We start from the raw sequence: 21,770 nt of genomic DNA on the forward strand, positions 1-21,770 counted from the left end.
CTTGGCTCTTGGGTGATTCTTCAGCATGTAACTTCTGGGACTACAACTGCTGATCACCCAGCCACCAGCAAGGGAGAAAGATAGATTGAAAGGCAAGCAGCTTTCTGTTTAAAAAATGATCTAGAAGTAACATCCATCATTTCTGCTCACATCTTATTAGGTAACAGTTGGTCGTCTGGCCACACCTGGCTGCCAGGAAAGTGGCCAGATGTCATCTCTAGCTGGACAGCTGTCTGTCCAGCTGGAACAGGATGGCTCCTGTTAATAAAGTGAAGGGAGGAGTAGATCCTGGCGTAGGTCAGCAGCCGGGTCCTCTCCACTGTCCCCTGGCCTCTTTAGACCTATCCAAAGTCAAACTCTCCAACTCTGCAGGTATCTCCTGCCTACCTTCCACTCTTTCACCTTTATTTCTCCCCGTCTCCTGCAGGGCAGCAAGTTACATACGTTCTCCCTCTAAGCCGTGCATCTCCTTCTCTTCCCCAACCACCAGGTCCTGCCGCTTTTGTCAGGTCTGCGTGTTTCGAGCCCCGCTCGTCCCAGTCCCTTTCTCAGCTTCCCGAATCACCCCTCTGGAGAGCAAGTCTGAGAGCCTCTGCCTCTTGTGCTCGATGCCTCCACAGCCCTTAGGCCCAGGCCCAGACCCAGATGGCTCCCAGTGGCTTCCAAGGCTCGTGGTGATCTGGCCTTATTTCCCGTCTCCAGTTTTTCCTGTACGACCCAGCAAGACCAAATCTCAAATGACTTGTCATGCTTAGAAGGCACCTCCAGCTCTCTGCACGTGCGCCTTCTCGTCCCTGCACCTTAAACCCCGTCCTGCTGGCTTTAGGGCCCTCCGTGCATTCGCTCACTTCTGGGTGCACGCACCGTGTGCACTCTGTAAATTCGAAACCCAAAAGGCAGGCAGGCTGGCTGTTCTGGCAAGGGACATGGTCCACAGTGGTACTCAGATGCTTTGCGAATGACCATCGTTGCTGGTACATTACTATATGGCAAAGAAACAGCAGATTGTATTGACTCCTGGCTTTTCGCTGAGTCTGTCTCTGATGCTTTGCATTTGTACTCCCCTGGTCAAGCTGAGCACCGTGTCTGAGCACAGACAGTGTGAGCTCTGTGCTTCTACTCTCTGGCAAGATTGTCCAGGGCAAAGGCCTCCTCTTCCATGAAGCTCTTCTTGTTTCTGCACTCCTGCTTGTGGGTTGAACGTCTTTTGCCTTTCAGATTTGTTTACATTCTGATTATGGCCCTTACGTCTTTGTAACTTAGATTACAATAAAGATAACAGACTCATTACTCACATTTCTTCCTCAAAGAGTGAATTAGATGATGCTTCAAGACCAATTCCTGGTTGATCTTGCCATGTCTTTTGTATAATTTATCACTTTCTTGTTCAAAGGCACCCCACAAATGTTGAAATGAATTGTCTCAACCTCTTAAAAACTATAAATAAATTAAGAAAAAGATATTCCTTCAGGTGTCAGTAAAATGGAGCAGCATCATGAGGGAATCATGAGCTACACTATTATAGGGTCAGATCAGCAGACGTATATTGAATGTTAACTCTGTCCCAGGGTCCAGGCCCTCCCTGTCCTGGAAATATAAGGTGCCACGGTGATCACGATGGACCTGCCCCTGCCCTCTTAGAGCTTAGGACCAGCTTCTCACAGCTGCATGGCTTAGCCAGCTCCCTGAGCTTTGGGTCACTCCCGTGTAGCACGGGGCTGGCGATCCCTGTGGGTCATCGTGAGCAGTATGTCAGTTTACCTGGTGCAGAGCTGGCCTCCCAGAGACAGTCCGCAACCAGTGTACAGTGGCTCTTGGTCAGAGTGGCTACTGGTGCTAATAGCTGTGCCTCAGTCACTGCCCTGAGAATGGTAAAATATATATATATATATACGAAGCAAATGTAAATTTTATGAAATACGTATCACCAGTACCAAAAATTCCATGAGTAGACATTAAACGTTAGGTGGTAGAACAAACAGGCAAGAAGTTGGGGCAGCTGTAGAATAAAATTTAAATTCTGTGTTTTTAAATAGTGTGGACTACTTACCTAAATGATTTTATTGTTGGCTTTTTAATTTTTAAATAATGACCCATATAAATAACTTGCTAACTTTTGAATAAACATTGTCAGACAGGAGCCAGGACACTAAGTAAGGGTAGCTTCCTGCCAGTTGATTTCTGTTTGTTTTGTTTTCTGTGTAAAATCACATAGGCTCCTGCAGCGTAGAAATCTTAGCTTACTGTCTAAACCACAAAAAGGCTGCTCTGGGGCTGCCAGTTTATACTCATACCTCGTGATTAACATCATAGTGTCCATGTTACTGACTGCAGGTTATGACAGAATTCTCTGTCTGTATTGAAGCCCACTAGTGACGTGGGCTGCCGGGAATATAGGCTAGCTCCAGCACCAGCTCGAAAGTTAGGAACACACTCACCAGTATGCATGGTGCTCACAGATGTCACCAGCCCTCCAACACCCTGTTGTCCTTTAACTTAGCACTTTTATAATCACTTTGACATCAGATTTGCTTTCTGGTTCATCCCTTTAGCCTGAATTTGCGGACAGAGCAGAAGCCTGGTTCATTTGTTTTTCTGCGTGGACATAGACATGTTCATTTTGCAACATCTCCGGCACACCTCCATGTCTGGTTGAGACAGTTCAGCATAATCTGTCCCCACAGGAAACTGATGAGAATTACATGGTGACGTGGTCTTGTCATGGCTAGTAAAAATGTGCAAATTCTTTTCTCCAAAGGTGGTGATTTCCTAATCCAGTCCCTTAAGATGTGGTCATGCGGGGTCTCAAAGTTTCTTCCCTTCATAATAGTCTTGTACATTAAGATAGATGTCTTTGTATTTTTTGGTTGTTGCTTAAGTTCAGAACTTGGTCTGAGTTTATCAACTTATAACCATAATGTCTTATATACCAAAAATTTGAAACACTATTAAGTGAGCTATGCATGTATAATTTCAGTAAGAAGGCATGTTCATTGTTTTTTTTTTTCAAGGAATCTGACGACTGTACCCGTTCTTTGGAATATTATATGACACTACATCATGAGTGACAGTAAATGTGATAGTCAGTTTTACAGTGTACAAGTGGCAGACTCAACTTTCACTGTCCTAAAACGATACCAGCAGTTGAAACCGATTGGTTCTGGAGCCCAAGGAATTGTTTGGTAAGTATGGTCTGTTTCAGTAGTGTAGATTGAGTTTTTGTTGTAATAAAAACTTAATAGTTCTAAACTGTCAGAATTTAGAAAACACTGATGATAAAAAATACTCTTTGCTCTAGGTTTATAAGCTAAATTGAGTCAACCTCTTGCTTTAGTTACATGTAGTCAGATTACAGGATGCAAACTCATATTCTTAAAAATGCTGCATAAATTTAAATAGGTAGAAATTTTTCTTTTTTTCTGTTTCTTTTTTCTTTTTTTTGTTTCCCTTTTCCATTCCCCCTGTCATAATGATATTAGAATAATAGGTATGACAGTGAGTTGTAACCGAAATTTGGAGTTTTATTCATTTCTTCATCCTGGCCACCCTTCCCCCTCCCCCTTTTATTCCCAATCACTCCTATTCATTTCTAGGCGCCATCATTGCAGTGCCTTGCCCTTCATTGGCAGGATGAGGCCAGTCAGTGTCATTATCACCCCATGGATTAACCAGGAAGGGATGCCGTATGAGGGGTTGGGCTGGCCGTCTCTTCCTTGGTGTCTCACTTCAACTATGTGTCCAGCCCAGCCGTCAGAACTGTTGGTCTGACCCTGAACCTTAGTCTCTTGCTTGGTAAGACAGTCAGCTGCCGCGACATCACTGGCCAGCTAAAGGTAAAGTTTTTCACATTTTCTAGACTACAGTTATCAGCACCTCCCAAACTTTTTATCCCTTAGTTTTCTGGGCAATATCTTTTCTTCTTCTTTTGGTCAATAAAAACAAGATTGCCTTTACATCTAAGAGGAACTGTGGTAAAGCTAATGATTACAGCTGGTAGGTAAAGGCAATTCAAGATAAAAGAGAACTCTTGAATGTTCTGGTTGGGGAGTTTATATTTTTATTAGAGATATTGAGTTTAGAGAATCTGCATCTGTGGTTTGTAACTGATCTTCTGTTGTAGAGACATATAATCAGGGAAGGTAGTTGTTTTCTTCAGCCTAGGTAGTTAGAGGTCCTGGGAGCTGAGGAGTTGGTAGTCCAGAGATTCCTAGAAAAACTAATGAGGGAGAAGGGGCTGTTGGGAAAGAATACCTGGCTTGCATCTAAAATAGTGGTGATCTTAACTTTCAGTGGATAACTTCTTATATTGGTACTTAAAAACCCAATGTACCAAGAAAATTTTTAAAGTGAATGGATGGCTCATATTAGGATACTTTGATGTCAGTAAGAAATTCTAGATGTAAAATATTCTTTTGATTTATAATATATCTCTTATTTGGAACTGAATGGTAATTTGACATAGGAAATTAAGCAAGACAGATGAAAAGGACTTTTAATGTAATAACCACATTTAGAGGTTGATTAGAAGTTCATAATTGTAAATGGAGGTCTTTATAAGGGTTAGGCAGTTAAAACTAATGACTTCATTACAGCATGGTAAATGACAATGAACATCCATGCTACTTTATAAAATACTGTTTCTCAGGGATTCGTTTTGATTTCCAGTTTGCATATACTACTTCTCATCTTTGTTTTTTTAAAGAAATGTTTAATAATGAAATTACTCATCATGGGTGTATATTTTTCATTAAAAAATTCTAGTTTTGAAATGAAAGCTCCTAAATGTACTATTATAAGCTAAACCTCCTCTCATAAAAGCATTGGTAGAATTATAGTATAGAAAGTTCTGAATTTTGAAAACATTTTAAAAATTAGGAGTCCATAAAATCATCTGTAGGCAGTTGATTTTCAAAAAGGGTGCCGCCAAGATTATTCAAAGGGGAAAGAGCACTCTCTTCAACAAATGGTGCTGGGACAACTGGATCCCCACATGCAAAAGAATGAAGTTGGACATCATGTGGAAATTTAGCTCCAAATGGATCAATGACCTATATATAGGACTTAAAACCATGAAACTCTTAGAAGAAAACAAGAGGGGAAAGCTTCATGACCTTGAATTTAGAAATGACACCAAAAGCATGAGCAACAAAAGAAAAAAATTGGACTTCATAAAAAATTTTTTTTGTGCATCAAAGAATACCAACAAGAGAGTGAAAAAACAACCCACAAATGGGAAAATATTTGCAAGTCATATATCTGACCAGAGTCTAATACTTATAAAGATCTTTTACAACTCAGTAACACAGAAGACAATTTTAAAAAAAGAACGGACAAAGGACTTGAATAGACATTTCCCTAAAGATTTATGGCCAATAAACATGAAAAGATGTTCATTGTTAGTCATTTGGGAAATGCAAATCAAAACCACAGTGAAGTACAACTTCACACCCACTAGGTAGCCATAATCAACAAAATGGAAAATAACAAATTTTGACAAGGACGTAAAGCATTTAGAACCCTCATACATTGCTGGTGAAAATGTAAAATGGTACGGCAATTTGTGAAAACCAGTTTGGCGGCTCCTCAACAAGTTCAGTTCAGTTCAGTTCAGTCGCTCAGTTGTGTCTGACTCTTTGCAACCCCATGAACCACAGCACACCAGACCTCCCTGTCCATCACCAACTCCTGGAGTTTACCCAAACTCATGTCCATTGAGTCGGTGATGCCATCCAATCATCTCATCATTTGTCATCTGTCATCACCTTCATCTCCTGCCTTCAATCTTTCCCAGCATCAGGGTCTTTTCAAATGAGTCAGCTCTTCGCATCTGGTGGCCAAAGTATTGGAGTTTCAGCTTCAACATCAGTCCTTTCAATGAACACTCAGGTGTTAAACACAGAATTATTATATGACCTAGTAAATATTCCTAGATATATTCCCAAAAGAATTAAAAACAGATGTTCAAAAAAGACTGTGTATAAATGTTCATAACAGTACTGTTCACAGTAGCTGAAAGGTGAAAACAGGCCAACCATCCATCAATAAATCAATGGATACACAAACTGTTATATACATACATGGAATATTATTCATAAAAAGAAATGAAGCTCTGATGTATGCTGTGACACAGATGATCTGCAAAAACATGTTAAGTGAAAGAAGCCAGACCCAAAAGGTAGTATTATTATATGAGTCCGAAGTAGGTGCATCCATAGAGAGAGGTGCAGATTGGTGGTTAACTAGGACAAGAGGGAGAGGAATGGGGAGCAGCTTCATAATGGGTATGGAGTTACCTTTTGGGGTGATGAAAATTTGGGGTTTTATTTAAAGGTGGTGATTGCACAACACTGAAGGTGCTAAATGTTACTGAATTGTTCACTTTAAAATGGCTCATTTTATGTTTATGTGATTTTTTTTTTGAAAAAAAAATGTAAGCTGAAGGATGCCTTAAATTAAGGATATTTGTCATTTAATGGATACTCTAGTATTATAATATTATATTAAATATTATAATATTTTCATTTATATTATACAGTAAAATATGTTGTCATTTTTTGTAACTTATTTAAATTCTTTTAAAATTATTTAAAAGAAAATACTAAGCATTAAGTGAAAGTACGTTTAACTCAGTATTTTCTTTTAAATAATTTTAAAAGAATTTAAATAATAAAATTTTAAATAATTTGTTGGCAATTTTATTAACATTTGTAGGAGCAACTGTCACCTCACATACATGTAGATGCTAAAATTTTAACACCATCCTGAATCTCATGTCTTGCAAATTCCATTTCCATAACCTGAATTTTTATTTTAAGGAAAGATCAAAAAATGAGTTTTACCCATTTCTCCTTAAGAAAGAAGTCATTATTTTGAACTGATTAAGGTAGCTCTAAATGAACCCCTGCATTATAAAATAAAACAGTTTATTTTATAATCTTTGATGTAGTTATTCACTTAAGTTTGTAATCCAAGCTAGTTATTCATTACCAAATCAAAACCTTTTAGTTGGGTTAATGTTGCTGATTCATGAAAAAGGGGTTAGTTAATTTGATTCAGATTATTGGTACTTTCTTTTAGAAATGTTTGTGCAGTTATGAAAATTATTCTTAGACTTTTGGGGTGTTTTCTTTTGGCTTTTAGATGAGGTGCTATCACAAGAGCTGGGCCTAGATGATTGGAGACCTGGTTTCCATTATTGCTTTATCACTTCCTTCTACCAGAGCCTGTGCTGGCTTTCTGTCAGCCGGGAAGGTGGGTGACTTCTCCTCACCTTCTTTCTAGGCTTGAGGCTTCACGGCTCCCGTGAACTGCAGCACTGATGGTGCTGGCAGTCTGAGTTCCAGACTGACAAGAGAGAGACTTCCCCCACTTGTCTTCGGAGGATTTTTTTTCTGCCCGTTTTGCACAGCATCTTGAATATTGGCATGATGCTTTAAGAAGTCCTCAGAAGAAAAGTGTTCTTTTTGTACAAGGAGAGGGTGTTTTACCTTGTTGTACTGTTTAGATGAAGCAAGAAACTATGAATGGTTCCGGTCAGACTTGTTTCTTCCTTATCACTCTTAGGGCCTGAGTATCCCTGCCATCAAGCCCTGACTTTTAGCCGCTTCCCTCCAGTGGTCTCTTTTCTGCAAACCTGACAGAATCTTTCCATGCCCATCACTTTTGTCCCCACTGCATCTCCGGGTTGGGGAATTCTCCGCAACCCTGCTGGTCTATCCAGACACGATCCCCGGTCTTTTAAGACTTAGCTCTGAAACCCCAGCTAGTCTCAGTTCATGCCTGGAATAGAGCCTTCTTTCTGGTTAAACCAAATGCTGGACTGATGCACATGGTGCACACTCGTGTGCACATGCATGCTCCAGCACTGTAAGATAATAAATTTGTGTTTTAAACTAGTCGATCTGTGGCAATTTGTTATAGCAACAATATGAAACGAATATATGTGTGTTCTTACATTTTTGAGAAATAAAATATCATAGTAGCAATAATGCATGGTTTATAAAAACTTGTTAATCATCTAAACTAGAGCTTTATAAAGACATTGACATTGAAGTCGCTCAGTTGTGTCTGACTCTTTGCGACCCCATGGACTACCAGACTCCTCCATCCATGGAATTTTCCAGGCAAGACTACTGGAGTGGGTTGCCATTTCCTTCTCCATTATAAAGACATAGGGACAGGTAAATTAAAGTGTAGGTACTGATATAAGATTAAATGGAGGAGCTGGGATCCAAGTAAAATATTTTGACTCCTAATTCTGAATTGTAAAACAGCTGTCTGATTTATTTGCTTCTATGTTAGTAAAATAATTAGGAAGTAACTTTTTAAATGTTTATCACTTGCAGTATTTATAAAATTAAGTTATTAGTAGAATTAAGTAGTTACAAGCTCTATAGGAAAAATGTGTGCGTGTTTCTTTCATAAATCTCAAGCTGTTAGAGCACTAGGGAGTATTTGTTTTACAAAACGATTCTATGAAGTGTTTAACTTATTTTTTTTTTTGCTTTTAAAAAAATTTTTAATTGAATTATAGTTGGTTTACAGTGCTGTTAATGTTTGCTCTGCAGCAGAGTGGTTCAGCTGTATGTATAAATGCATTCCTTTTTTAAAATATTCTTCTCCATCATGGTTTATCATAGAATACTGAATATAATTCCTTATGCTATACAGTAGGACTTTGTTGTTTATCCGTTCTGTATATAGTCTGCATCTGCTAACCCCAAATTCCCACTCCATCCCTCTCCAGCCCCTCTCGCTCTCGGCAACAAGTCTGTTCTCTATGTTTGTGAGTCTGTTTCTGTTTCATAAATGTTTATTTGTGTCATATTTTAGTTTCCACATATAAATGATATCATATGGTATTTGTCTTTCTCTTTTTGACTTACTTCACATAGTATGTTAATCCCTAGTTCCATCCTTGTTGCTGCAAATGGCATTATTTCATTCTTTTTTTATGGTGGAGTAGTGTTCCGTTGTATACATGTACCACATCTTCTTTATCCATTCGTCTGTCGATGGACATTCAGGTCATGAATAATGCAGCTGTGGACATAGGAGTTGCTTATGTCTTTTTGAATTATAGTTTTGTCTGGATATATGCCCAGGAGTGGGGTTGCTGGATCATATGGTAGCTCTACTTTTAGTTTTTTAAGGAATCTCCATACTATTTTCCATGGTGACTGCAACAGTTTATACTCCCACCAACAGTATAGGAAGGTTCTCTTTTCTCCACACCTTCTCCAGCATTTATTTGTAGACTTTTTAATGATGACCATTCTGACTGGTGTGAGATGGTACCTCATTGTAATTTTGGTTTGCATTTCTCTGTTAATTACTGATGTTGAGCATCTTTTATGAAGTGTTTAAATTTCTTTTTTAAAAAAGTGTATAACATTAGATCTGAGAGTGCTTAGAAGTGACAGTTACAACCTTAACTTGAAATGGTTGGTGTAGCTTATTCCTTTTTGCTTTCTCTGGTTCTGTATAAGCATGAATGTTGGCCTGTTCTTACACTGTTTTATTTTCTGTTAGTATATATAAATGAACATAATGCCCACAACAAAATTTTTGTGATAAAGTAGATATATGATACAAGGTATAGGAACACTGTGTTTCAGGAGAATCGAGTTCTAAGTCCAGCTCAGATCCTCATAGCAGTAGTTCTTAGTTACCTTGGGCAAATCATTGTGTCTTTATGGACCTGAATAGCTACACCCCTAAAATAAATGTTTTGGAACTTCTTATGTAAATTGGTGGATCAAACACCTAAACAAAGAAACCAGGAGGGCAGTAATCAGTGGATATGAAAGCACATTTAACAAGTTTCTGCAGAGGAAATGAGAATAAGTAGATGAGACATTTGCCACCAAGAAGAGAACCTATCTATAGTAGAACTCAAGAGAGGTTTTGGGTCTAGAGATGCCAGATACAGAAAACAAAGATGAAATGGGTGGCTGGAAATACGGATGTTAATTAAACATGTGTCTGCAAAACAGTTTTGCTAGTTGTCTCCCAGCCTTCCCAGCCCATCCCCATGCTCCGCATTTGCCCCTAGATAGTGAGTAAGTAAATGAAAAATTATTAGGCTAGGATCTGGGAAAGGAGAAGCCTAGTCAGAAGAACCCAGGATTTGGGGTGGTCTTTCCATTGAGGGCATTTGAAAATTCTGGAATGGGCAGCTGAGAGATTTGAGACTCCTTTGGAGTGTCTTGTGGGGCTATAGGAGATAGGGATTGGAGTCCGGGGCCCTCAAAGGGGCTTAGTGAACCTCCTTTGCTTTGAATGGGGTCCAGGAAAGGGCTGCATGCTAGAGGTAAGAACAAACCAGAAGGTAACAGGCTCTTGCAGGCGCTGCCGCTTAGCTTCACATCGTCTCATTTGCTGAACTCAAGGTGAGGTGAGCCCAAATTGCTAGTGTCGAGGTCCAGCAGAAAGAGATGTAAATTCTACCTGGAGGAAGACAGCATCATACTGGTTATCAAATTATTTCTAGATAGCAAACAGTTTTGCAAGTTCAAGGGCCAGCCCATAGTCAGAAATAACTAGTCACAGAAGGAGATTAGATGACATTCACAAAATCCAACACAGAGAAAAGAAATAGATCCATAGGAGTTATTGGCCCTATTGGATCCAAACTTCCAAAGAGCTGTGATGTTATGTTGATAAAAGACCGTATGAAAAATTTTGGGTGGAAAATGAAAACTTTAAAAAACTAAATAGAAATTATAGAACTCTTAAGATATAGTAATTGAATTATGAAGTTAATGGGTGGGTTTAAAAGCATGAGGAGAGAATTGTGATCTGAAAGATAGGTAAGGAGAAAAGTGTCCAGAATGAAGGTTGAGGAGACAAAATGTTAGAAACATACAGAAGAGAGGATGTATTTTTCTATTGCCACATGACAAATTACCATAAACTTAGGGATGTAAACAAAGCAACAACCATTGGTAATTTCATAGTTCTGTGTAGGTCAGACATCTGGGTGGGCTTCCCTGGGTTCTCTGCGTGGCATTTCACAGGGCTGAAATCGAGGTGTCACTGGACCAGGCTCTTATCTGGAGGCTCTGGGGAAGAATCTGCTTTCAAGTGCATTCAGGGTTCTTGGCAGAACCCAGTTCCTTGCAGCTGTAACTCGGAGGTCCCTATTCCCTTATTGTCTGTCAGCCAGGGGCCACTCTGCTCCCATTCCTTCTCAAGACGGACCCCCCCCACCTCCATCTTGAAGGCAACAGTGGCAGTCTCGTCCTTCTGTGGATTCAGATCTCTCTGACTTTCCCCCCTTCCCAGCCAGCCAGAACAAACTTTGCTTCCAAAGGGCTCTTGTGATTGGATTAGTGCCCCCCACCCCTTCCCTTGTGGTCTCCCTTTTGTTGAAATAACATTCAGTCCCCTTATGGGACACAGGGTGAATATACTGCAGGAAAACCAAATGCCTAGAAATCGGTAGAACAAACCACTTTGGAAAACAATTTGGCATTATCTACTAAAATAAAACATGCAGTCCCACTCTTAGCTATCTACTTGTTAAAAATACATGCATAGGGTACCCAGGACCATGTACAAGAATGTTTATGACCATTCTTTGTTTTTTGGTAATTGCTTTGCAAACTGAAAACAACCAATATATCTATGAACATTATGTCATATAATCATAATGAAGGAATGTTATAGCAATGACACAGAATGATCGAGTGTATCTCACATACAATAACGGATGTATCTCACAATGGATGTATCTCATAAATACCACGTTGGGTGAAGGAAGTCAGACACAGTTTCAAAAACCAGACAAAAATAAATGATGCAGGGTCTTAAAGATGCATGTTTGCAGGGGCTTGAAGATGCATGTTTAGCAGGTTAAAGCAAGGAAATGTTTCTCATGAAAGTCAGAAGTAGTTACTGTCTTTGGAGGGCAATGGGAATAGTGATTAGTTAGGAGACGTGAGTAGGGGACTTTGGGGGTGTTGACGAAGCGTGATTCTCTGTGATAAATCATTAAGATAAGGAACAAAAAAGGAAGCAAAAGAATGAATACCAGACAGGCATAAGCCTTCTGTGCATAACCAACAGCACTCAACTTTGGCAATCCCAAGAGAAAATTGATTTCAAACTTAGAAGATAAACTATCAATCAAGGATAAAGGAAGAGTAAGATAATTTATCTTCTATGCACTTTTTTCCTAAGGAAATTCCCTTAGGATATATTCCAACAAGAAAGAGAATACAAGAACGTATAACAAGTATTAGTGGAGGCCAGTGAAAAGAAATCCCAGAGTGATAGCTGCACATCAGGCATTTGAAACTTCAAGAAAAATGTCTTTCTTCCCCTCCAAATGGAATAGATTCCAAACAATAGATAATTTGAGAAGGTAGGAAGTACTACTGACAGGCTCTGGCGAGATATGTTTGTCTCCTCTTAATAAGAAAAAAAAAAAGTTTATTAGAAACTTGTAGTAGAAAAGCTAGAAAAATTCATGATCTAAAAAGGAAATAAATTTAAAGTAACATGAGGTTTGAGAACTGGTAGAATGTAGGAAAGAGAATCCATTTAACCTTAATATTGGAAACAGTCTTGTTCTTTTATGAGTGACAGCAAATCATGTGATCTTTAGAAATGAAATGTAATCCTTACTCTGCAATTAGTAATGTTTACATGTGCATACATACATACACTTCATATCTTGATTTTCAACTTTAGACACATCCTACGGAAGAAACACAGAAGACCTAATTATAGAGACTGAAAGATGTGTTATCAAGCTTGACCATTTAAGGCAAATTTCGAGGGAAAGAGAGTAGAGAGCTGGAAGTAAAAGAAGATGAAGTATAGTATTCTCATTTTACATACTGGGCAGCAAGAAATTCCTTTAAAAGTTGATGAAACAAGTTTAGGCATGTTATTTAAAGTTACAGTGGTGACCAAGGAAAAAATTAAAAATAACATGAGAACAAAAAGCTCTGAGGCGTCCTTGGGGGTTTCAGATAAGTGACTAAATCCTCAGTTTTCATAATGGGGAATAAATAGATAATTTCTAAAGTTGATAAATGAGGAAAGAGTGATAAAAGTATATTTTTGGAGTTGAGACATGACTACAAGAAGTAAAGCCAGGAGTAATTGAAGATAGCTCCTCCTGGAGTTGAAACTAGGGAACATGTGTCTGCTCAGGTAATTCAGAATTGGTTCATTTGTCTCACTGGACAAAAACTTGTTTGTCCAAAAAAAGATGTCTGTTTTTAAATTCTTAAGACTGAGATATATATGTGCTTCCCAGGTGGCTCACTGGTAAAGAATCTGCCTGCAATACAGGAGGCTTGGGTTCACTCCGTGGGTCAGGAAGATCCCCTGGAGAAGGAAATGGCAACCCACTCCAGTGTTCTTGCCTGGGAAATCCCATGGACAGAGGAGCCTGGTGGGGCTGCAGTCCATGGGGTCACAAAGAGTCGGACACGACTCAGCAACTAAAACAACAGTTTTATGTATATACACACATACGCACGTATAAGTGTACAAATCACACATATATATTAATGATTTAACAGATCTAATTTTTTAACATTTTATAATTCATATGAATATTTTATTTGCATACATCTGTGTATACCTGTACACATAATGTGGACTGAGTTAAAAAACAATTCCAAAGTTACTTGACAGCTTTCAACTTTATAAAGTTAAAATTGAATTAAGTTTGAGTTTCTTGGCAAACAGATTATTAATAGAAGTGAATAAGTGTAAACGGTGTCATAAACTGAATAGAATAAATAAATAGAAACAGTGTTTTAAATGGTGCTTGGGTTCTCGGATGGTCTTTAGCAGCTTTTAACCCCCAATGAGGAGCCAGAAGGTAACAATAACAGCAATTGATGCTAGTGCTAGCTTGAAACTAGTACAAAAAGTATTCAATTTTTCCTGTCTATTTTTTCTATGAAAATGAGTCATAAATTTCAGCTGGGAACTTGAGATGCTAGAAACAGATCCCCTAGAAGATTTTATTTCTTACCATAGTATTAATAATATTAAGAGGTATTTCTAGTAGAATTTTATATATATAGCAATTGCTTATGTTAGGGATTTTGTATCTTGGGGATTTACCATGAGCTGAGATTTTGGCTTCTGCTTTCTTTTTAGATTCTTTCATCTAGGAAAAACAAAATCAATCAAAACTTAGATTTATAATATTACATTCTTCTTAGGAGCTCAAACCATTTTCTCCACTGTGATATTCCAAAATATATTTTATTTTGTGATACCAGTGAGTTTTTTCAACTTACTGACATATTTAAACTGAAGATTTTGTTTCCTGACTAGTCTCATGTGCTCTATATCAAATTACCTGGTTCTGAAGATAGTAATCTCAACTAACATAATGCAATGTCAGTGTGCAAAGGATTGCTGAATCCCATCCTAGCTGCAGCTGCCAGGTTGGTGCCTCTGAAAGGAGTCAGTTCATCCTGCACTGTTAGCCCACTCACTTTGTTCTTCATGTGCAGAAGTGCCCTGAGTGAAAGCAAGCAGATGTTTCCTTATTTGTTATTCAGTTAGAAAGATAACACATTGGATGTACATTCTGCGTTGCTGTATTTTCCAGAATTATCCTAATGGGTTACTTATTATATTTCTTAATTATAGTGCTGCTTTTGATACAGTTCTTGGGATAAATGTTGCAGTCAAGAAACTAAGCCGTCCTTTTCAGAATCAGACTCATGCAAAGAGAGCATATCGTGAACTTGTCCTCTTAAAATGTGTCAATCATAAAAATGTAAGTAATGTCTGTGTTTCCTCTGTATACTTTAATGTTGTCAATGATACATGATAATCTTCTGGGTCTTTGAAGATACAATGAGTTTAGACCCAGGGTAAGCTAGTGATAAAAGTACTACTTAAACGTTTATATTTTATTGATAAAATTATTAATCAACATTGGGGATATTGAGTCAACAAGAGGAATTGTGGTCCATAGGAATTTAAGTCACTCGTTAGGAATGGGAATGTCCTTGTTACTGTTTGATTTTCACTATTTCAGTGTGATAAAGTGGCAAGAGTATTGACCTGACCAATTGAGAAATAGCTAAATACTTTTTAGGAAAACACTGTTCCATAAGTAGCTTTTACATATTCATATTTATGGAAATAATTGTTATTAGATGATGCTTTATCAAGGTAGTTCTTCTTGGCACAGAAATCAAAGCATTGTACATTGTAAGGAAAAACAGTATATCTCTCGAAAATGAGGTACTCTGTCATGTTTCATGTTCTTTTGCTGATCCCTGAGTATTATGTGGAACATGATTTGATAGCCTTGCCATGTTCTAAGATTATAAGATGGTAAGTCTAGAAGGGACTTTGGAGACCCCCTCCCATCTGACTTCTCTTTGTTGCAGAGTTGAGGGGATAATTATCTTAAGATCACACTCAGCTCCTTTTGTTGTGACATTTCTGCTGGATTTTTCTGGTGTAGGGACAAAAAACTAAGATAATTTCAATCTTTTGAGTCTCTGATATGAATTTGTTTTTAATTTCTCCAGTGCATGCTTTACTTGTTGTTCAGTTGCTAAGTTATATCCAACTCTTTGCGACCTCATGGACTGCAGCACTCCAGGCTCCTCTGTCCTCCACTATCTCCCAAAGTTTGCTCAAATTCATGTCCATTGAGTCAGTGATGCTGTCTGTCCATCTCTTCCTCTGCTTCTCCTTTTGCCTTCAGTCTTTCCCGGCATCAGTATCTTTTCCAATAAATCAGCTCTTTGCATCAGGTGGCCAAAGTATTGGAGCTTCAGCATCAGTCCTTCCAATAAATTTTCAGAGTTAATCTCCATTAGGATTGACTGTCTCATCTCCTTGCAGCCCAAGGGGCTCTCAAGAATCTTCTCCAGCACAACAGTTCGAAAGCATCAGTTCTTTGGTGATAAGCCTTCTTTATAGTCAGACTCTCACATCTGTACATAACTACTGGAAAAACCATAGCTTTGACTTTATGGACCCTTGTTAGCAAAGTGAAGTCTCTGCTTTTTAATATGCAGGTTTTTGTGTCTAGGTTTGTCGCAGCTTTTTTTCCAAGTAGCAAGCATTTTTAATTTCATGGCTGCAGTCACCATCTGTGGTGATTTTTGAGCCCAAGAAAAGAAAATCTGTCACTGATTCCATTTTTTCCCTATCTATCTGCTATGAAGTAATGGGACCAGATACCATGATCTTAGTTGTTTTTTTTTTTAATGTTGAGTTGCAAGCCAGCTTTTTCACTCCCCTCTTTCACCCTCATCAGCAGGTTCTTTAGTTCCTCTTATACTTTCTGCCATTAGAGTGATATCATGTGCATATCTGAAGTTCTTGATATTTCTCCCCACAGTCTTTATTCTAGCTTATGATGCATCCAGCTCAGCATTTCGCATGATGTTCTCTGCATATAAGCTAAACAAGCAGGGTGACAATATGCAGCCTTGTTATACTCCTTTCTCAATTTGGAACCAGTCTGTTGTTCCATATCCAGTTCTGTTGCTTCTTGACCCGCATACAGGTTTCTCAGGAGACAGGTAAGGTGATCTGATATTCCCATCTCTTTAAGAACTTTCCACAATTTGTTGTGATCCACACAGTCAAAGGCTTTCACGTAGTCAATGAAGAAGTAGATGTTTTTCTGGAACTCCTTTGCTTTCTCCATGATCCATCAGTCATGCCGATTTGATCTCTGGTTCCTTTGCCTCTTTGAAACCCAGCTTATACATCTGGAAGTTCTCAGTTCACGTACTGCTGAAGCCTAGCTTGAAGGATTTTGAGCATAACCTTGCTTGCATGTGAAATGAGCATAATTGTACAGTAGTTTGAACATTCTTTTTCATTGTCCTTCATTGGAATTGGAATGAAAACTGACCTTTTAGAGTCCTGTGGTCATTGCTAAGTTTTCCAAATTTCCTGCCATAATGAGTGCAGCACTTTAACAGCATCATCTTTTAGGGTTTGAAATAACTCAGCTGGAATTCTGTCACCTCCACTAGCTTTGGTTGTAGTAATGCTTCCTAAGGCCCATTTGACTTCACACTCCAGGATGTCCGGTGTCCGGTTCTGTGTATTCTTGCCATCTCTTCTGCTTCTGTTAGAGCCTCACCATTTTTGTCCTTTATCATGCCCATCCTTGCATGAAATGTTCCCTCGGTATCTCCAGTTTTCTTGGAGAGACCTCTAGTCTTTCCCATTCTATTGTTTTCCTCTATTTCTTTGCATTGTTCACTTAAGAAGGCCTTCTTATCTCCTTACTATTCTCTGGAACTCTGTATTCATTTGAGTATATCATAAAAACAAAAGTAAAAAAAAAAATTTTTTCTTAAAATATGGTGGAATGTTGCTAGATCTCATGTACATTAATGAACATAGATATAAACCATTTTTAAATAGCTACACAGTACAAATGCACAGTAATTCATTTAACCAACTACTTATTATCAAGTATTTAGATTGTTTCTAGTTTTTTACTACTATAAGCAGTGCTGCAGTGAACATCCTTATACAGGTGAATTCTTTGGCCAAGATTCTGGGTCAAAAAGTATGCATATTTCTGGTTTTAATATATACTGACAAATTGACCTCAAGGAAGACTATCAGTTTTACACTTTCATTGAGTACCTGAGTATGGCTTTTATTTCAGAATACTTCAGAACTACATATTGTTGATTTTTTTGTTTCACCTTACCAAACTGATAGATGACAAATGATGCCTTATTTTTATTTGCGAGGTTGATTTTCTTTCCATATCTCTACCAGCCTTTTATTTTTATTTCTTGAGCGTTTGTTTTCCATGACCTTTGTCCATTTTTCTATAGGCCTCTTGGTTTCTCTCAATGCAGGAGATGCAAGAGACGCAAGGGGAGAAAATAAAAACTGGATTCACACTTCAATCTTTACACCAAGATAAACTTAAAATGGAATAAAAATTTAAATCTAAGGCATGAAACCATGAAACCTTAAAATATTTATGAAAATATCCCTTGCCAATGCAGGAGATGCAAGAGATACAAGTTCAATCCCTGGGTTGGAAAGATCCCCTCAAGTAGGAAGTGACAACCCACTACAGTATTCTTGCCTGGGAAATCCCATGGACAGAGCAACCTGGTGGGCTACAGTCCATGGGGTCGCAAAGAATCAGACATGACTGAGTGACTGAACACACACTGGTTTCTTTCTTATGCATTTAGAGAAGATCTTTGTATATTAAAGCTATCAACCCTCATTTCTTTTCCATTTGACCTAATTTAGGTTGTTTTTGCCATACTGATTTTTGTCGTCATTTAATGTAATCAAGTCTTGTGGATTTCTTGTCATGCTTAGAACAGACTTTTCTACATCAGAGTTGTATGAATGTTTATCCATATTTTAAAGTTTCATGGCTTCATGCCTTAGATTTAAGTTTTTGTTCCATTGTAAGTTTATCTTAAATAAACTTAAAGGTGTAAACGTTAAAGTGTGGATCCAATTTTCTTTTTTCCCTCTTGGCTCTCCAGCCACTCCAGTCTTCAGTCTTTCATACTGAATAATTTACTGAATAAACTTTCCCTCAGTCATTTGAAATGATTGAGGATGTGTTTTTGATGCTCAAGTAGCAGAAGTCATTGTTTAACATTGGAGTACCAGGACCAAAGCCTGCGATGGGGTCAGTTTTTGAACCCTCTTTAGGTAAATACATAATACTGTGAGGCATTTCATCTTTATTATACCAAAATATAAGCTTAGCCCTCATATTTCAAAACTTTCTAGAAATTTGCACATTGTATTTAAGTTTTCAGAGTTAACATACTGCTTTATTTAGTGTTTTTCTACTTGTAATTGCTACTTTTTTATGTTCAAAGCTGGAAAGCATTATGTGTCAAAATTCTGTAATAGTAAGTTACTAGGGACACATAAAAGTGATTTGATTAAAAGTGCATCTTATTTCCAAGGCGAGAATCCTAATCATTTAACTTTTGAAATGCTGTATAATAGAATGTTTTGGTAAAAGCAGTAGCAATAATAAAATTACAAAGCTCTGCTGTGATTTTTTTTTTCCTAGTTTTTACTACATTTTAATGTTAAACTTAATTTTTATAGTCAAGTAGAGTTGTTTGACATGCTGAGGTTTAATTTTCTCTTTTCAGATAATTAGTTTGTTAAATGTGTTTACACCACAAAAAACTCTAGAAGAATTTCAAGATGTGTAAGTATAATTTTTATTCAGTAATACACTGTGCATGAAAGATTGGAAATTTAAAAGAGAACATGACTGCTTTTTTTAACTTAGGAAATGCAGACAGTAATACATTTTTAATGATATCTTAGCCACTTTTCACTATGAAATAGAAGCAGTAAGGAAAATGAGTAATAATATCCAACTACTCAGGCCTGTGGACTTCTCCAGTGGCGCTGCTGGTAAAGAGCCCACCTGCCAGTGCAGGAGACATAAGATCCTGGTTCGGTCCCAGTGGGGAAGACGCCCTGGAGGAGGGCAAGGCAACCCAGTCCAGTATTCTTGCTTTAGAATCCCCTGGACAGAGGAGCCCGGCAGGCTGCAGTCCACAGGGTCGCACAGTCAGACACAGCTGAAGCGACGTAGCACGCATGTGCGTATCCCTAGATGGTTATCATTTCTACAGCAGGTGAAGGATGACTGAAAGTGGATTCCTTGGAGAACACAGTGCCATTAATGCTGCTGATTTGCTTTACTGAAATATAAAATGTTTTTCTCTAGTCCCCTAAAATCCAGGATTGTAGGGTTCAGGTGCTTATAGTTATTATTTGAAATGGGTAAGTGATTAAATATTGTATATTTTCCAAAATCTGAAATAGAATTGTCTTACTAACGATGAAGTGAAATATTAATTTATTACTGAGATACAGTGCGCAATTTTAGCCTAAATGTATTGGTTTATTCATTCAACAAATATTTGATTGCCAGAAATTCCCTGGCAGTTCAGTGCTTAGGACTCCGTGCTTTCAGTTGAACAGCCAAAAGGAAAATTTGATTGCCAGCTGTGTGCTAAGCCCTCTCTTGAACTTAACACACTTAGTGACCAAAACAGGCAAAAATTCCTTTCATTATTTAAGAATTGCAGATGATTGTATTTCTTCCTAGAGCTTGACGGAAGACCAGGGAAGATAATCAACATAACAAATAGGGAAGTGATGTCCTTCATTAGAATGTGGCAAATGTGGAAGAAACGGAGCTGAGTGAGGGGATCAGAAGTGCTGGGGTTGGGAGTCAAGCTGCAGCTTTAGGTGGGATAGTTAGGGAAGGACCTCATGGGATTGGTGGCATTTGAAGAGGCCTTGAAGAAAATGAGGGGGTTACTCCTACAGATACTTTGAGAAAGCAGTATCCAGAAAGAAGGAATGGGCTTCCCTGGTGGCTCAGTGCTGAAGAATCTACCTGCCAGTGCAGTGAGCAGGGGTTCGATCCCTGATCCAGGAAGATCCCCCATGCCACGGAGCAGCTAAGCCCGTGTGCCTCAACGACTGAGCCAACTCTCTGACACTTGGGAGCCACAACCGCTGAAGCCCACGAGTCCTGGAGGCCGTGTTCCACGAAAGGAGAAGCCACCGCAGTGAAAAGCCCACGCGCTATTAGAGTAGCCACTGCTTGCCGCAGCTGGGGAAACGTGTGCATCAGTGCAGGCCCAGCGCAGCCAAAATTAAAGTAGATACAATTATATTTTAAAAAGATAGAAGGAACAAGCAGCATAAAGGAGCAGACGTGGGAGTGTGCCTTTGTGTGCTCTTGAAGAGCAGGAGCCTGTTTGCTGGATCGAAGGAAGCAGAGGAAAGTAGAAGAGGTCGGCTCAGAGAAGTGGCAGGACCGACACTGCTGGACCTCTAGGCCATTGTAAAGACTTCCCTTTACAAGTAAGACTTTCAGTGGAAGAGTGAGTTTATCTAACTTACATTTTAAAACAATAACTTGGTTTCTGGACTGAGAATCCACTTTATGGGATAGAATACAGAAGACCAGTCAGGAGGCTGTTATAGTAGTTCAGGTGAGAGATTATTGTGGCTACATTTAGACCGAAGGGGTGATAGTGATGGTAAAGGCACAAGATTGGATGTCGACACTGTTTTGAAGATAGAACCCCAGTGTTTGCTCTTAGAGAGGTTTGAGAGAAGGAGTTGCTGAGAACAACCTTTGGAATTTTGGCTCAGATGCTCACCAGAAGGATAAAAGTTCTCTCAAGTGAGATGAGGAAAGCTATGGGAAGAACAGATTTGGGGCTGGCATAGAATCAGGAGCTCAGTTTTAGACATGGAATCTGATGGGCACACAAAATGATCTGTGAAGCAGTCAGATAAGTGAGCCTGGAGTTCAGGTAGGATGTCCTGGTTGAATGTATTAATTTGGGAGTTGACAGTCTATAGATGATATTTAAAACCTTGAGGTCAGAAACCAGAGAAGATCATCATGACAATGAGTACAGTAGAGAAAAGAAGGCCAAGAAACAGGTGCTGGCACTCCAACAGTAAGAAGCCAGTGGTAAGAGGTGGTCACGGTCAGCCAGGATTATAGAACTAGCCACTGCGTTTAGCAACACGGGGGGTGTCAGGAGCCTTGAAGACAGTTTCAGCAAAGTGGTGGGGGCAAAAGCCTGATTAAAGTGAGATTAAGGAAACATGGGGAAAAAAATTGAAGATGATGAGTGTAGACACCTCTTTGGGGAGTTTTGCTTGCAGGAAGACCAAAAATACAGGATCATTGCTGGTAGGGGAGGTAAGGTCAAAAGTTTTCTTAAGATGCGAGGAGTAATGGCATGGTTTCTGTA

At 38.8% G+C, this 21,770-nt stretch overlaps 1 protein-coding gene across 4 annotated transcripts in view; it reads left to right on the plus strand.

Annotated features, from left to right (window-relative positions):
* The window catches only part of MAPK9 (mitogen-activated protein kinase 9), a 67,065-nt gene that overhangs the window by 11,638 nt on the left and 33,657 nt on the right, over positions 1-21,770 (plus strand). For all 4 annotated transcript variants that reach the window (XM_070460553.1, XM_070460574.1, XM_070460563.1 and 1 more), the window contains exons 2-4: positions 3,012-3,182; positions 14,629-14,758; positions 19,122-19,180. In XM_070460553.1, coding sequence (XP_070316654.1) covers positions 3,061-3,182; positions 14,629-14,758; positions 19,122-19,180 — 311 coding nt within the window. In that variant the 5' untranslated portion in view covers positions 3,012-3,060. The remainder of the gene's footprint in view (positions 1-3,011; positions 3,183-14,628; positions 14,759-19,121; positions 19,181-21,770) is intronic.

This window comes from Odocoileus virginianus, chromosome 3 (assembly GCF_023699985.2).
Source record: "Odocoileus virginianus isolate 20LAN1187 ecotype Illinois chromosome 3, Ovbor_1.2, whole genome shotgun sequence".
NCBI classification, from domain to species: domain Eukaryota; kingdom Metazoa; phylum Chordata; class Mammalia; order Artiodactyla; family Cervidae; genus Odocoileus; species Odocoileus virginianus.